Genomic DNA, 18,149 nt, shown 5'->3' on the forward strand with positions numbered 1-18,149 from the left:
CTTCCCACCTTCGGAATTCCAAACCTGCGTGCACCGCATTGGCCCGCATTCCGCTTATTCTGATATGCAGTTTAGCTTCAGAGTTCGGCCACCGTAATCCTCTGGATTTGCCTCTCTGCGTTCGAAAAAGGTTTAAAGTTCAAGCCATGTGCCTCTTGCCTTTATTTGCTCTTGCAAAGCTAACATGACCCCCATGAGCAGGCGGTCTCTGTGTGAATATAATGGGGCGAATGAGCGAGGAACTGCGTCAGTCACGAGGCCTCTGTTATTCGTATCAGTGGGCATTTGGGGAACACGTCAGGGAGCAAGCGCGGCGAATCTCTCTCTCGCGCTCTCTCTCCACCTGGCCGGCTCCCGCTACTCAGTGTCGTCTCTATTGCAAAGAGGATGGAAAGTCGCTGCCTGTGCTTTCTGCTGCTCCTCTGTGGCCACGTGCTCTGTACTCCAGAACCGTAAGAACGCCTCTGTCTTTAGGAAACTTGCTGGTGATTGCCAATCTCTCAACTTTGTGTATCGTCTGATATCAATGTTCTCTCTCCTTCCATAACCATTGCCATTGAAAATACAACATGCTTCTTACCTGTATCCTGTGGGGATTGCTGAGGTAAAGAATTTGTAGACATCATTTTGTGGTTGGCCGTTTGTAAGTATGGTCTTCACAAAAATGTCCACGTTGATTTCTGGATGCCTGAATGCTTTACGTGAATTCCCATTCCCATTTCCGCTTTTGGAATGCGCCCTGCACTAAACACATCTGTTTCCCAGCACATAATGGCCTCAATGTTTTAGATCTGTTTTGCCAAAGTCAGAAACTTTTATAGGGGGCACCAGTCTCGATGCTAGCTGTTGGTAAGCTCTAGGGGCATTGCTATTTAATTAACAGGCCCAGTGGGGAGCGTTGCCTGAAAACGATCATTAATTAGACATCACTCGCTGATGCTTTCCCAATGACTGCTTCCATCCTGGGCCAGTCCTTTATTCTTCTGGGTGGATAGGACCTTCTCCTGTCTAACACGCAACACAGACACCTCACATAAAATCCCTCTAAACTCATAATAAACAATTTAACAAATAACTATTCTAACAACATATAGTCTGGCTGCTGTGATGGTTGTCTTTCGATTTCCTCTGCCTGATTATCGCCATGAAGTAGGGACTGGAGTGTTGGCGTGATGGTGTTTCGTTCAACCTCAGACGCAGAGGCGCTTTCACTAGCTGATGTTAAATCATCGCCTTGTTCTTCAACTTCCGGGCCAGCCATCCATAGTTGGGTCATCCCTTTCAATACCTCAACTTAATTGTGAGTGAGGTCATCCCGTAGTTTGAAGAGCCCACTTATGTTGCGGTTACCCCTACTGTTCAATTGGTGTGCAATTATCATGGAGCCTTTTGTGGCTAGAGCATCTGTTCCAAATCAGAACTTTAACATCCACCTCCAGAAAGTTGTCCTGGAGGTGTCTCTTCCTGCTCTCCTTTTCTTTGGAATCCCTCTGTTGTTGGAGGACCTGCTATGTGTCCACAGAATGTAATGGCCTGAACACATTACTCCATGGTGTATGCCAAACTGGACTTTACAACTGAGGAATGCTTACGCAGGAGCCACTCCTGTTGGGGAATGAGGTGTTTTCTGGTTTGCCATCAGAGATTTTGTGGGTCCCTCCTATAGAGGGTTGCTTTTTTTCATGTGTTATTCGAAAGACCTTATACAGTGTTCGCATGAACCTGTCAACATCCCCATTGGCCCTTGGTCAACAGGGTGTAATTCACTTAAGTGACACTCCATAGAAAGTTATGAATTCTAGGGGTGACAAATACTTCTTCCAGGAATGGAATGAAACACTCTGCTGCTGTGGAGTGAATAAACCTGATTTCAGGATGCCTTGAAATTCGTTGAGGACAACCATAAAATGGATGATTAGCCAGATGGTGTTGTACTCAATGCTGCGGGCTTGCCACAGTGCCCTGCTCTAAATTGGGGATTCTGTGGGAGGTGGGCGTGCAGCAACGGTGCCTACTTGTCCCAGGAGCAATGCCTCATCGTCTGGTGCAGCGGTCGAAGTGGGTGGGAGCGGCTGGGAGCAGTGTTTCTCTACTTTAAAAAAAAGTTTTACTGTTCCTATACTTTTATTTTAAAAAGAAACCGTTATGGAATGGTTTCATTTTAAAATAAAAGTGTAGGAAGAAGTTGAAACTTGCACTTTAGTGTACTGCACTGAACGTTACCTTAAACAGCAGTTGTGTTTGTTTCAGGGTTTCCATTGCGTGTGGGAGGGGCGTGGTGGTGGATTTTGTGGGGGGAGGGGGCAGGCCAGCAGGGAACATAGTTCCACAACTTGTTTTCGTACACCTAGACCACTAGTCTGGTCCACTTCCCTCTCCAGGTTTGGGAACCACACCTTTTCCCTGAGGCAAGCTGTGGTCTTGCTCATGCTTTGGTGTCCTGTGTCAGCAAGGCTGATAACCTGGGGAATCAGTTCCAGGGAAGGACAAAGTGGGAGTCCCTGGCCCTCCTCCAACACTGACGGTTTAAACCTCATTTTCCACATGTTCTTTAGAAATGCCAGCATCTCCAATATCTAGTGACCATGGAGGGACAGGAAGTCTTTCCGCTGACCTTGGCACATGGTGGATTTTTTTTCTGAATTTCCCGGTGCCATGCAGAGGCCTCCACAATCAACTGAAGCATCATCGTCTTGGGAACGGCTGCCCACGTAACCATGTGCACCTATTCATTGGAATTGATGTTCAGGCCCGTACCTTGACCTAGATACGGTGCAGTAAAATAAGTAGTTGCTGGGTTGTCCATGCCAGCATGAAACTGGAGTGTGACCCCATAATACTCAAGTTGCAGGAGCCAACATTCCAAATGGAGCCCAGCATGATGGGAAGAAGGGGCTTGTGGTCAGTTACTACAGTTATGGTGTGCCGAAAGACATAAAGGTGGAAATGATGGCATCTCCAAAGGACGACCAGTGTCCTATGCTTGATCTGCAAGTAGTGCTGAACTCTGGGAGTGAGAACACAGCTCGAATAAGCAAAGAACCATTGGATCTCTGCTATATCCATCTGTACCAGAATAGCCAGTAGACCCACCGGGCTGGTGTTTCACACAGATTGGAGGTCAAAGAATGCCATTATAGTGTCTGCTACCAGGGCTGTCTTAATGGAATCAAAAGCTTACTGTTCTGTAGGGTATCCACAACACCAAAGGTGGTCTTTTTTGGTAAGTGCTCTCAGCTGTTCCGTGACAGTAGCCAGGTCACGGATGAACCTCCAACAAAAGTTCCCACAAAGCTTCTCACCTCTGATGGGGAAATTGTGACAAAAAGTTGACTTGGTGTTCATACAATATTTCGGTTCGGGGGAAAGATCAGCGTTTTTCAAGATATCCCCAAAGAATTCCACTTGGATCTATGTGATCAGTGCACCTCCCGTAATGCTGACGACGAAAATGTCGACTCCCATTACGGCGCAGCAGAGTAATCAGATAGATCACTTTGCCTGCATCCCCCAGCCTGTATTCCCCATCTTACCTGCCCCACTTAGCTTTACGGCAGCACACTTCTGTGCATGCCGCCGAATCCCCACTATCCCTGCTGTGTCAGTTCCTCCCACTTACGAGGGTCTGAGCCGACGCTGCAGGATCCTTTATCTTTTTTTATCTTTCTAGTCCCCCGCTTACCACAGCAGACTGCGGGGGACAACCCTGCAACCCCTGCTCCGCTTGGTTGCAGTAATGGGAGTTGGAATGAAAATGCTGACTGAGCAGTACATGTGCAGTCAGCATTTTAAAGGCGCAGTAATTGTAGGTTTCCTTCCACTTGGTATTGTAGAAACATAGGTTTTGCCTGTTCAGTGAGTGGCCATTGTCCCAGAGGCAGCGAATAGCGACCAGAATGAATGCTCACATGTTCCTTCTCAAATGTTGCATAGGTCTTCTTCACTCACATTGAAGATGCCTGAGAGTCCTGCCAGCATGCCCCAAATCATGTGTTGGAACACCTTAGCTGCTGACGAGACTCCGAAGCTGATAACCGGTATCTGAAAAGCCCTGTGTGTGTCTAGACTGTTGTGATTGGCCTGAAATCTTCATGTAACTGGACCTGGTAGTACCCAGCATTGAGGATGACAATAAAAAAGGTAGCGCTCCACTGGCCTGCAATAACATCATCTAGAGTGGACGTTATGTGGCTCTCTGTCCTGATGGCCCTGTTGGGCAACTGCATGTCCACTCAGATTTGTACAGCAACCAGCTGCTTTGGTGTGGGCCAGTGACAATTGGGGACATCTACAGAGGTGGTTCATCACCCTCTTAACGATTCCCTGGGACTCTAGCTTGCTCAACCTCCACCTTTTTAGACTTGTGGAAAGGAATTTCCCAGTGCTGCTGGCAGGGATGTCATTTCACCAAAATGCTAGTGGTAGCAGAAGTGACATCACATGACCCTTGACCTCTGATGACATCACAGGAAGTGATGTCATTTGACCACCACCCCAAAGTGACATCACGGGAAGCGATGGAATACAACCTTTCACCCCTTGACAAAACAGGCAGTAGCATCACATAGCATTTCCTAAGCACACCATGAAAAATATGGTTATGATATATTACTATAATGTGATATATATTTTTTTTTATTAAGAAATGATTTAGTTTGATATCAATCTTTACATTTTTGTCGTATTAGTATTTCTACTAGTTGCATGTTTTAGTTCATTCTAAAAAGAGAAAAGAAATAAAATAAGAAGAAAATAAGAAGTTCATTTGCGTTGACATTGGTAGGTGATGAATTTGATACTCTATATTGATATTGATATTTTATTTCTATCGCGCTCATAGACAAGTGTTTCAGAGCATGACAAGGCAAGGGAAGGGGAACAGGGGAGAACAAAAACAACAATCTTATTAGGCCCAGTGACATTGAGAACGTGCAAGTGCAGGGTAGAGGGAGACGTGGGAGAAGTGCATGGAAGGGGGAACAAAAGGAGAGTGCGGAGCGAGAAGGAAAAAACAAAAATAATAATAAAATAATAAATAAAAAGGCAACAAGCCAGCAAGAGGCAAGTGCTGGGTTTATGGCAGCAGGCCATTTAGGTCTGAAAGTGCAGGAAGAAAAGGGGAGGGCTGTATGGGTACAGAGACAGACCCCAGTGCAGGGGGTGGCCCGGAGGCAGTGCGTGAGGGTGGCAAGATGAGCAGGTATCTGGGCCCGGAGGACAGAGAATGGCCAGGTGCATGGTGCTGAGGGAGAGTAGAATCAACAGGGGAGAAGGGAGGAGAAGGCAGAAACAAAGAGGAAGGTTTTGAGGTGCTTCCGGAACCGGAGATGGTTCTCCTCAAGTTTTAGAGTGGCAGGGCTGCTGTTCCAGAGGGAGGCCCCAGTCGAAGACAGAGATCTACCCCAAGCTCGTTTCTTTGAGAAACGACTGACCCTGAGGGAGGTAGAGGAGCGGAGTGCTCAAGATGGGAGGTATTTGCGGAGGGATAGCTGAAGGTATGTTGGACCCAGGCCCCAGAAATCCTTGTGGACAATGCAGAGGGTTTTGAATTTAAACCTTGCATCCACTGGGAGCCAATGGAGAGATTTCAGAGCTGGAGAGATACGATCCCATGGCTTGAGGCCAAGGACAAGTCTCGCAGTCCTGTTCTGGATAACTTGTAAAGGGCGGAGAGTAGAGGCAAGTAGATTAAGAAAGAGGCTTTTGCAATAGTCCAACTTTGAGAGAACCAAAGCTTGGGAGACAGTGAGCTTCTGGGGGAATGAGAGGAAAGGAAGAACACCTCTGAGGAGGTGCAGTAGGATGTTTGACTTTTTTGATACATCAGCGATGTGGGCGGAGAAGGAGAGTGTGGAATCAAAGGTGACACCAAGGTTCTTGTCCTCGCAGGTGGGGATAGTCTTTCAAGATCAAGTTCTCTGCAATGTTCAACATTATTGATTCCCAAAATTGGATAACTCTCATAGTAAGTAGTTTATAATTTCCCGTCATAATGTATGCCCAAAGTTCGTTAATGTACATTATTCTGGCTTCTTGGGGGAGCATGTTGGCATATTTTTCCCATTCTCAGATATTGCCATACACTCCATAATCAAGTGGAAGGGAGATTCCGTCTGTATGCCGCAGTTACAAAATCTGCTGAAATTCTCCTCCTTTGGGATTTGGTTAGTATGTGCAAGGTATTCACGGGTTGGTAACACATTCAGTCTTAGTTTTAGATATATAATGTGATATACATTTAATTCAAGAATGGATCACCAAATGCATTGTTAATATCAGTGTGTATAGGCCCATATTGCCAAATTACTGTCAATGCAAACAGACGTCCAAGGGCAAATGATAATGATGTGTGATTATATGCACTAACGCTTAAGCGCTTTATATAGAACAAATATAGATACAATATCATCCAACCTGGGTTGGTACTCATTTATCGACCTCATAAGGATGAAAGGCTGAGTTGAGGTGCTTCAGAACAGACTAAATCAGTGACTCACCCCCTGTAGTGTGCCTGAAATAAACCTTTAATGAGTCTAGCAATTATAGAATTTCAGAAAGACAAATAATTTGTTATTCCTATTCTTTCTTATTTAGGATCACTGCTCAAAGTGTTACATTTGTGAAACCACCTGAACAAGAAAGCCAGCCACTCCAAAAATAAAGAGCCACAGGGCGCTGGCCACAGCCCAGGAGCTTACATTTGAAAAAAATATTTTAAAAAACATTTTATTTTGTTTTAAATTTTGTTTAGGGGTAGCAAGGCGGACCTCAGAGGTAGCAAGGGAGATCTCAGGGGTCGCAACTGCGACCCCTGGCGAACCCCAAATGACATCCTTGGCTGCTGGGCCGCTGTTTGTACCGCCGGGTCGATATGAATTTGGACTTCATTGTCCTTAAGCTAACCTATGCCTTTGACTAGATCATTGTATCCCTGTAACAGGGATTTCAGTTGGTCTAGGAAGAAGCTGAACGCAAGGTGTACGATGCTCAGCTCTTAAATGGTGGTGAATCTCTTCAGTGTTTCCTTTGCATCCACTGTGACATAGAGTCTCTGTCCAGTGACACTCTGGTGTGGAATGCCCCTTCTAAGGGCAGTGGATAGGTACCTCTGCATTTGTAAATGTACACCTTTGGACGGACCAGCTGTGTTCATGTCGTGAGGCTCATGAATTGTTGAGTGGCCACTCACATTAACCGACGTGCGTGTATAGCCAGTGTTCTCCACATGCATATATGTTGTCTGTTTTTGCAGGTGAGCCTGCAGTCCTCTCGGTATGCAAATGTACGTTATCAATGCGTGTCCAAATGTGCATCTTCTTGCCGTTACTAAGGTTTGAAGTGGGACGAGTTACTTTAATTGGGCCTCATTACAAGACCTCATTACAAGTCATTACAAGATGCTGGAGGTGATTAATAATTGGGGTCTAACACTGCCAAACTGCCAGGCGGCAAACCTGCGGGACCAAGTGGCGGTAACTTTGATCTAATTTGGCGGTATTTCAGTGAATTTACTGCAGAAAAACTGCTAAACTCGGAGTGAGACCCGTTGTACGCAATTTAGACAGGTAGGTAAGCGTAGTGATGTATCTGTTTGTATTACTCACATATGAGGTGAAAGTTTGATAACTTGTTTTAAAATTATTCTTTGTTTCTACAAAGTGTTCCCTAAAAATAGAAAATAAAAATAAATATCATTCTTAGCTGTTCATTTATTCTGAGATTTGCTGGGATAGGATAGCTTTTTTGTATAGTCGGTGTTCCTTCAAAAGGTGGGCAATATGGAATCATTTAGCTATTGACAAGATAACAGGCTTGATCGCAAATGGGGTACATACGTGTAACAAGCATATTAAGCGTAATGAAGCACCCCAAACAAAAAATGTTGATTTACACAAATACGTTATGTGTGATCCAGGAAAAATGTATGACTATTTTAGGGAAGTTTCAGGATGTGGGAAACATATGGTATGAACTCTCTGAGCAGTTGATGTATATTTTCACCACTTTGTATGTAGAAATCATATATAAGCACCACTGAAATTGTATTTAACATGACTAGTTTGAAATGTAGCTCAATGGAAGGCAAGACATTGATAGAATACTTGCACGTCATGTTACATGTGTCCTTTGAAAGGATTGGTGGCAATTGATTTATGATTGGCCATCCAAGGCCACAGTAAGGATTTCCAAATTAACACTTTTCCATATTAAAGTTTCAGAACATCAAGAAATCACATCATGCAAAGCATTTGCATTTAGAGTCACCGAAGGCCAAGCATTTTCAAATAGGTTATGGGGTCACACATATGCCCTCTGCAAAATTTGAAGACAAAGGATTTACATTTGGGTGAATTTTGGTACATTAAGCATTTTCTACATTAAGGTTGTTTTACATTTAAATATTTTAGAATTTTAAGAAAATGCTTTCTGTGATATTTGCCAATACTGTTTTATGAAAGTTCTGAAGCTTTCTGAATAGGTTTGTGTAGGCAGCTGTTGGAGAGAACATTTGGGGGCAACTAATGTATGTCTGTGCACATCTTAACACACTAAGCAGCATTACAAGCTCTAAAAACTGCTTAATGTTAATAATTTGTAGGTTGGGGCACCAATAACCAATGAACTCTTCAGGTTATTTATTTATTTATTACATTTACAATATGCCCAGACCCTGAGGTATCACAGCGTAGTTACAGAGAGTTTGATGGATGCATTTTCACGATTCACAGTAGCATTGGGTTAGGGCAAAGTACAGAAAAATAGACATACAGAAACAGCATACGGTCGAAATTGTATTGGCAGGGAGGTCAATAAATTTAGGCTGTATTGGATGTGTTAAAATTGGTTGAAAAGCCAAGTTTTTAAAGAGATTTTTTAAATCGTTGGAAGGAATCTTCGTTTTTGATGTTTATCGGGAGGGTGTTCCAGTGTTTGGGAGCTAGGACTTTGAAGTTACTGCCTCCCGCTCGCAAGCTTTTGTAGCGTGCGATTTCCAGGAATGAGTTAGTATTAGATCTGAGGGTTCTGGTGGTATTTTCTTTTTGTGACTACATTGTTGATGTATTTAGGGGCTTTGTTGGTGATACATTTATGTGTAATGCAAAGCGTTTTATAGATGATTCTCGCTTTGATGGGCAGCCAATGGTTATCTCTCCTAATATGGGAAATATGATCAGACTTTTTTATTCCAAGTGATGCACGTAGGGCTTTTTTCTGCATAAGTTGAAGTTTAGCGAGGCTGGAGTTGGACGTGCCTACAAGCAGTATGTTGCAGTAATCCAACTTTTGAGAGTATTAGGTCTCTTGCTAGGGTTACACAGTTTTTGGAGGGGGTGGAATTTCCAGCTTAGGGAAATAAGTTTAGCCGTGTAAGAGGGGAGGGCGTTTATTTGTTTTGTCATAATTAGATTGGCATCTAGGTAAACACCAAGGGTTTTGACTTGTTTGGATACTGGTATTATGGTGCCATCAATGTTGAATGCGACATAGTCAGGCTGTAGTGTAGAGGATTTAGTTGGGGATCCGACTATGAGCAACTCTGTTTTTTCGTCACTAAGGCAGAGGCTATTGTAGGCCATCCAGTTTTGGATAAGTGCATAGATTTGATTAATCAATAAGGTGTCCTGCTCGTAATTGCCTGATAGGTGGATGAGGATCTGGGTGTCCTCTGCAAAGTTAGTGTAGATGACACCCATAGCATTGAGTGCTGCAAATAATAGTTTTGTGTAGGCATTGTAGAGGGTGGGTGATAGGCAGGATCCTTGGGGAACGACTATGGGAACTGGTATAGGGTCAACCGACACTTTGCCTATAGCGATATGTGAGGTTCTCTCAGCTACGAAGGATTTTTCCCATTGGGTTGCATCCTTCGAGAAGCTAAAGTCTTTGTTTAGAGTGGCAAACAATTTGTCATCAGTGCCGTTTCCGTGCTATGATTTGGGCAAAATCCTGATTGACGAGCGCCTAGGTGGTGGTATTGCTCTAAATGGTTTTGGATTTGGGTGTACGCTATTTTATCTATTATTTTTAAGAGGAATACGACCGTTGTTATTGGTCAGTAGTTGGTGGGGATTGATGGGTCAAGTGCTGGCTTTTTCAGAAGAGGAGTGAAGCAGGCTTCTTTTATACTAGCAGGGACGTGTTGGAGAGGAATGAGACATTGATAAAATTAGTGATAATCCGTGTCAGCGTGGGGGCACAAATGTTTTACTAGATGGGCCGGGAATTGATCTCCTTAGCAGTTTGAGGCTTTTAATTTAGTTATGGTGTCCAGCACAATTTATTGTGTGTTAGGGGTGAAGTGGAATGGCTTGCAGTGGTTGTCATTTGGTGAGTCCTTTGTGAGGGTGGGTGCTATTTTGCTTGCTAGAACTTGTCTTTTATTGACTATTTTCGTTTGAAGAAGTAATATTTTAGATGCTGATGCATTTTGGATTGTGTTGCACCAAGTTTTGCTGGTGTTAACGGGTGAGGTATCTTGACATGGATTTTCAAGTTCTCTAAGTATAGTGAACAGTTCCTTAGAATTAGAAGCTGCATTGCTGATACGTAAATTGAAGGCATCCGCTTTATGGGTTTTTGTGGCTGTTTTGTAAACTTTGTTGGCTTCGTTGAATGCTTTAGCTGAGTCTGGCGTATTGTTTTTTTTTTTATGGATGTGCTCTAGTGATCTTTTCATCCATGCTAGTAAGTAAGAAACATGCAATGTGCAGAACGTCTGGGTACATGATGCATGTTTTGGCACAATTTGGCACACTAAGCAAAATTAAGTGTTTTTCACATTAAACATTTTAGAATGTCCTCATTTTCCACCTTCAGGCTTTCAAGCACTTTCCTTTAAATAAATATGCAATAAATCCATAGTTTGTGCTTTACGTGCTATTTCATTTATATTTGCTTGCACTTCATTGCCCTCTTGATGCTGATGTAGTGGAGCCGGATTTAATATCATCACACACATTATTTTATAGCCCTCCCATTTGTCCACGTGGGGCCCTGGGCCTTGATTGCTCTTTGGTTAAGGAGCTGGAGTCAGGCTGCTGCTGCTTGCTCCTTGGATTCGTACTGTTTTCATGCTGAATGCATCCTGGTGTGGTTGACGCTACACCACTCTTCAACTAACTAATCAAAAAGTACAGTAACAAAAAAAGATTGAAACAAAACAAAAACTTGTGCTTGCCTATGTGGTGGATGTGCAAGAGCAGACACAAACACATTGCAGACCTTCACATTCTGCATCATATGAGGCATTGCTGTACCTACTAAAATGTCTATGCCCCCCCCACTCCATCCTATGACTCACCGACCTCAAGGTCACTTGTAATATGCTATCCTTTCTACCTGGGCCCTCTGCCCTCCGTTTTAACCTACTTGCAACCTTTCTTTTTTACCTGACCTCAAGGTCACCTGCTAATTTTAACCAAAAAGGGAGCCCTTCTTTGTGACCTACTGGCCACCCATGCCACCCTGGGCACATTTAACAGGGCCATTCTACTCCCTGCTCATACCGTATGCCACATTATATTATCTCTTCCCCCTTTATTGTAGGAGCTGGCCATATCTTTCTTTCAGCAAAAAACGTGTACCGGTGCAGGCAGGCCTTAATGGGCCATGGCGGAGTTGCGTGGGCTGCCTGTACATGTCAGGATTAGGAGGGAGCACTTTAAAAAGAGCTAAGCTGTGGAGCACAGTATTGAGGAGGCCCCCAGCATGGGGTAGGTCTAAAAAATGGACGCACTATTACGCACCACTGGATTACTGAGGGTAGGACATGTTTTCCTTCTAACTAACCATACTAAAACCTCACTACTCTTTATACTCACCTGCAAACTCTGAACTGAGCACCACCATAGCTCTATACGCACCACGAACTGCACGCACTTCACAACACCCAACATGAAACCAAACAAGACACAATCACGCTTCCACAAAACAAGATGGCTACCAACGGAAAATGCACCAACGCTCAGTGACCGGTTTCTCCGAAATGAAACTGCCAACAGCACATCAAAGCCCTCTTGCTCTTCTCCCTCTCAATCCCACAAACAACCCACCAACCCTCATTCCGCTGTAGATCCGCTGAGAGTGCCAATAGACCACGCAAGTGGCAACAGTGCGCAGTACAAGAAGACCCATAACATAAACATTAAGATTAACATCTTGTACTTCTCACAGTCCAAAAATATCTCCCGTACACAACATGAACTTACCAGTATGCTACATTAAATTAGCACATCATTACAAAAAATATCAAAATCCGTTAACCTGTGTGAAGAAGTCACTGCTGCAAGCAATGATAGATACCGTCCTGTTGATACACTTTATGTCCCCATGGCGGACCACCTTGCTATATACACATTTTGCCTCTCTGTTCATGTCTTTCCAGGTACTGTTAATGGCTGCTGTCTTCTAGCCCACCCTTGGCACCCTCGATACTCCACTGAGCAACAGCAGTATCCATTCTATAACTGGGTTCAGTCACCTTCTTCAAATCTACCCACATGCTCTTTTTTTGAGTCCCAGGCACGTTCTTACACTTCTTACACCAGGAAGTTCTCCCCATGTTTAACAAGTAGCCCAGGTCTGCCAATCTCCATCTCCAATTCAAGAAACGTTGGCAACAGTTGTCCTTACTACATTCCTCCGCTCCCGCATGCATCTCACAAAAATGAAACCTAGCTGTGTGACGTAGGAACTTTTCTCCGTCTGCAGGTCCACCTATTTCCTCCTCGTGTACGCCCACCCACCTCTGTGTCCCCTCATTTTGTGAACACTCTGGGGAAAGAGAAACATAATTAACTACAACAATCTGCAGCCGTTCTGCAAACTCTCTCCTTACCAATACACCTTCTTGTTTCTCCATCACTAGGACGCACATGTGTTGCCCCCATGGCTAACCCAATCTTGCACTAGTGAGTTTGATGCTCTTTCTCAGTACCCCAGAATCTGTCTGCTCTTAAACATTTCCCTACTCATAATCCACAGCAGCATTTTACATTCATTTGCATTATCATGTGACCTTGCTCGTTTTTATCTGTCTTAGATCTACTACTGAATCCAGTGGCATAACACAAAATGTGGGGATCCCCTGCGAGCCTTCATAAGTGCCCCCAGCCACAAGCTCGGCAACAAATCACGGCTGTGCCACAATCCGGGCCCCTTTGGATCACTGCCTGTGTGCAATGTACATGATGAACAAAACACAAACAGCAGATTCAAAAGTCAGCACTTATTGTCTTCAGCTTCCAGAAAATACAATAAGAGTAACAATATATGTAGAAAAATAATTTTATTTTACCCCATAAATAAGCATATAGACATTGTCAACATTACAAAAAAGTTTCAAAACAAAACCAAAAATCCAAGTGTCAAAAACAATCAAGATAAATAAGCCTAGTAAATAGATCCTAGCAACCCATTTGCACACAATTAAAAAGCTTCTCTGTATAGTATAGACAAACAGACCCCGATATGCACAGGTTTCTGATCTTGAATGGACCTTAATTGCCCTTGACTTTCATCAGTGGGTAAATGTAATCCTTTTCCAGCCTTTGGACGCAAACACTGCCTAGTGTCAATTGTACAGGCAAATCTTCTAAGGTAAAACACGGAATCCTGGACTGTGCGAACATATTCACATAAACCTGTTTCTCCCATGTGTAAGGCATTTTCCTTCAGAAGTTGAAAAACAACAGATGCAGACTTTGAGTGTCAGGTAAAAAATGTTTTGTATAATTCAATAAGATTAACAAAAGCGACATTAATGCCGTTTCCTACCTAGCAAAGAAATTCAATTGCAATTATGAATTTGTAGGACCTCTTAGTGGATTCAATATACAATATTGTAGAGAAGAAAAATGTATAAAAAAGAAGCAATTATGCTTGCTTGTTCAACTGCAGTTACTCACACATCAGTAAAAACTCATTTAAATTCACTTCAACTTTTCAGAGAAAATGGGGTTCTCTTTTTTCACCTCAAAACAGCGAATCAGCCTTCGTAAACAGCACTCCAGGCTACTAGACAATATCAGAAATCTTAAATATTCTAGCTATAGAAGCAAGAGGGGAGGGAAAGGGGAGAGAGAAACTAATCTTATACTCCCTATAGTTAAAAGACCTGCACCTAATTTACTCCGCTCGTTCTGCTAAAACTGACCTTCCTCCACCGTTCCTTCTCAGCCTGTGTAACTCTGTGAAAAGGAATATGCAAAGCTCATCCACGTCCTTCTTGTACGGAGAACTCCCAATTGTATCATAGATTTACTTAAGGACTACAAATCACATGGAATTTGTAGTTCTGTTAGGGGAACAGCTGCAAAAAATAGCAGTAAACACGTTGTGATTCAGTAATGAGCCTGATTACAAAAAGAAATATGTTAGAGTCAAGTATCTTATTAATGGCTCCCTAAAAGCAATACACCATTATAAACAATGAACCATGACAGAAAATGTGAATTATCTGATGATCAGCGTTTCCCATTCCACTTTCTCATTCACCCCTTCTATATTGCTATCGGTACAAAAAAGGAATTTTTGTTCAAATCTGTAGAGTCATTTTCCGTGCAACTCTGTGAAAAGGAATATGCAAAGCTCAACCACGTCCTTCTTGTACAGAGAACTGCCAATTGTATTGTTGATTTACTTAAGGACTACAAATCACATGGAATTTGTAGTTCTGTAAGGGTAACAGCTGCAAATAATAGCAGTAAACACGTTGTGATTCAATAGTGAACCTGATTACAAAAAGAAACGTGTTAGAGTCAAGTATCTTATTAATGGCTCCCTAAAAGCAATACACCATTATAAACAATGAACCATGACAGAAAATGTGAATTATCTGATGATCAGCGTTTCCCATTCCACTTTCTCATTTAACCCTTCTATGTTGCTATCGGTTCAAAAAAAGGAGTGTTTGTTCCAATCTGTAGAGTCATTTTCCCCCTTTGTCCACTGGAAAACTTGTTAATTGTTGTAAGGCTGATAAAGGTCGGGCCATTGTACTGCTGAACCGCAAGGCTAACGTTGCTGAATTAATTCATTTAATTCAATCATTTTTGTCATTTGTATAGTGCCTTTCACCATAATTATGGTTCCAAAGAGCTGTTTGGTTGAACGCCCTTGGAGGGACCGGAGTCCAAATTTGGGAACATTGGGAGTTGCTATTATGCATTTGTGTATTTCAACCTTTACAGTTATGTGAGGGTGGCCAATACCCTGCTAGTCACCCATGTCTGAATGGTGTGTGGATGGGCTCTGCAGAGATAAACTATGAACTAAACAGGGTGGATTGTGTTTAAGGATATAGAGAACTATGTGGAAAGATACAATTTGAAGAATTTTTGTCATTAATGGTAGCTTCATTCTTATGGCAGAGGTGTTGTTCACTAGTGTTTGTGTTATATGTGAGTACAGGGTGTGTGAAATGAGCCTGTGCCTTCCGCTAAGTTACGAAGGTGCGGAGTGCAAGGGGAGAAAATGGGTTAGCTGTACAAACAACAATGTTTACATCCTGGGTTCCGTCTAGGTACAAAGAGCAATGCTACATATCACCTAGATTGAAACAGGAGAGCAGGCCCTAAAATGTGTAGAAAGATGTAATATGAATAAAATTAGCAAAACGCCTAGATTTAAAAGGGGAGCAAGGCCTAAAATATGTAGACAGACATTGCGTGATTGATTTTAGAAATACCTTATGCAATATGTTGCTACCTTGCACAAGTAGGCTAAATGCAGGATATTACTACTTTACACTATTAGGCTGAATGCAGAATAAGGCTACCTTACACAACTAGGTTAATTGCAAAGTAAGGCTACTTTGCACAATTGGGCCAAATGCAGAATGCCTTGGGCAATTAGCGGATACTGAAACGTATTACCTAATCGATACAGATCCCACTCCAAAATAAAAAAAGTGATACAAAATCAGGTTATTCAAGCACAGGATAATGGTTGGAGTTGCAAAAAATAGGCAGATTTTCTAATATAGGTTAATCCTTCGGATACCCGTTTTCTATATACTCCCAAAGATACACAAAATCCTATTTGCTCCACCAGGATGCCTTATTCTATCATGGGTGTCCTCTGTCCTGGAACCTCGGGCACAATTTGTTGATTTATTGCTACAGAAATTAATTCCTGAGATTCCTTCCTATATTAAAGACACTACTCACATTATTAATGTGAAAGAGGATGAACCATTTCACCCCGAAAACATCCTCCTCTTAGTAGACATAGTCATCATATCTATATATACAAAGATACCACAAATGGCTACAATATCAAGGTATGCAATACAAACAGATTGAATGAACCGCCATGCGGTCAACGATGGCCCCGAGTGTAGCAAGCCTTTACGTGAACAGCTTTTAGAAAGTCACTGATGATATTAGGAATCCTTTCAAACAGAACATCAGAATTTGGAAGAGCTACATCAATGAAGTCCTAGTTGTATGGGATGAAGCTATGACTCAGGCTATATATCTAGAAAAATAGGTTTTATTTTTCACAAATAATAAGTGTATAGACATTGTCAACATTACACAAATGTTTAAAGAAATAACCAAACATCCAAGTGTCGAACAAAATATAGATAAATAGAGCTTAGCAATCCATTTGCACACAACTAAATATTATTGCAAAGCTTGTCCTTATAGCATAGACATATTGTCCCTGACATGGGCAGGTTTACGTCCTTGAATGGGCCTCAATTGCCCTGGACTTTCATCAGTTTGTAAGTGTAATCCTTTTCCAGCTTTTGGATTCATGAACTGTCTACAGTCAATTGTAAAGGCACATTTCCTCCATTAAAACACAGCATCCTGGGCTGTGTGAAACTATTCACATAAACATATTTCTCCCATGTCTAAGACATTTTCCTTCAGAAACTGTGTTAGTTAAAAAAATGTTTCATATAAATCAATTAGATTAACAAAAGCGACACTAATGCCATTTCCTACCTAGTAAAAAAACTCAAATTCCAATTATGAATTTGTAGGACTCTCTTAGTGGATTCAATATGCAGTATTCTGGAGAAAAAATATCTTAAAAAATAAGCAATTCTGCTTGCTTGTTGAACTGCAGTTACACACACATCAGTAGAAACTCAATTAAATGTGCTCCACCTTTTTGGAGAAAACAGGGTTCTCTTTTTTCACATTAAGACAGCGAGTCAGCTTTCATAAATAGCACTCCATGCTACTAGACGATATCAGAAATGTTGTATCTTTCAGCTATCGAAAGCATAGGGGAGGGAAAGGGGAGAGGGGAACAAATATTACATTTCCTGTAGTCAAATGGCCTCCACCTAATTTACTCAGCTCATCCTGCTAAAACTGCCCTGCATCCACCGTCCTTTGCGCCGGTCCGTCTCAGTCCGTGCAACTCTGTGAAAAGGAGTAAGTGAGGCTCATCCGTGTCCTCCTTGTATGGAGAACTCTCAACTGTATCGCTGATTTTCTTAAGGACTACAATCCACACAGAATTTGATTTCTAGGTCTATGAATGTACAGCTGCAAGAAAAAGCGGTAAACACGTTGTGATTTAGTAAGCAGCCTGATTGCAATAAGAGACCATATTGTGCTCCGAATTCTATAGCACATGTTGTTACAAAAATAGGGGGCAAGGTATCACGTGTTGGAGTCAGTTATTTTATTATTGGCTCCCTAAAAGCAATATAGCATTATCAACAATGAACCATGAAAGAACATTTGAATTATCTGATGATCTGCTTTTCCGAGTTATCATTTAACCCTTTTATATCGCTACGGGTTCTAAAAATGATTTTTTTTTCCAATCTGGAAAATAATTTTCTCCCTTTCACCATTGGAAAACCCATTTTCTATTGTTATACGACCCATTTGAACTCATCGAGCTGTTGTTGCTTCTCATCAAAATGTTTTTTTAGTGGGTCTGTAAGGGTATGTTTATATAAACAACTTTTATGTTCAATCATCCTTACTTTTACTGCTCTCTCTGTCTTACCAATATAACGAAGCCCACATGGGCAAGTAATCATATATAAATAACCATCTTCGTGTTGTAATTAGAAAACTTCTGAAGCTTCCAAGGGAACCTGGGCTGACTTCTACTTCCTGTCTAGATATGATCTGAATGCACATCACATAGCCACCACACAGATAGTGACCAAACAC

The 18,149-nt window shown here is 42.2% G+C and overlaps 1 protein-coding gene across 1 annotated transcript in view; it reads left to right on the forward strand.

Moving 5' to 3' along the window:
• Positions 1-260: 260 nt before the first annotated feature.
• The window catches only part of LOC138510506 (alpha-2-macroglobulin-like), a 1,041,624-nt gene continuing 1,023,735 nt past the window's right edge, over positions 261-18,149 (forward strand). Inside the window, exon 1 of the mRNA XM_069626208.1 lies at positions 261-452. Within this exon, the coding sequence (XP_069482309.1) occupies positions 388-452 (65 nt within the window). The 5' untranslated portion in view covers positions 261-387. The remainder of the gene's footprint in view (positions 453-18,149) is intronic.

Source organism: Ambystoma mexicanum, chromosome 6p (genome assembly GCF_040938575.1).
Source record: "Ambystoma mexicanum isolate Mex_15411 chromosome 6p, UKY_AmexF1_1, whole genome shotgun sequence".
Taxonomy (NCBI): domain Eukaryota; kingdom Metazoa; phylum Chordata; class Amphibia; order Caudata; family Ambystomatidae; genus Ambystoma; species Ambystoma mexicanum.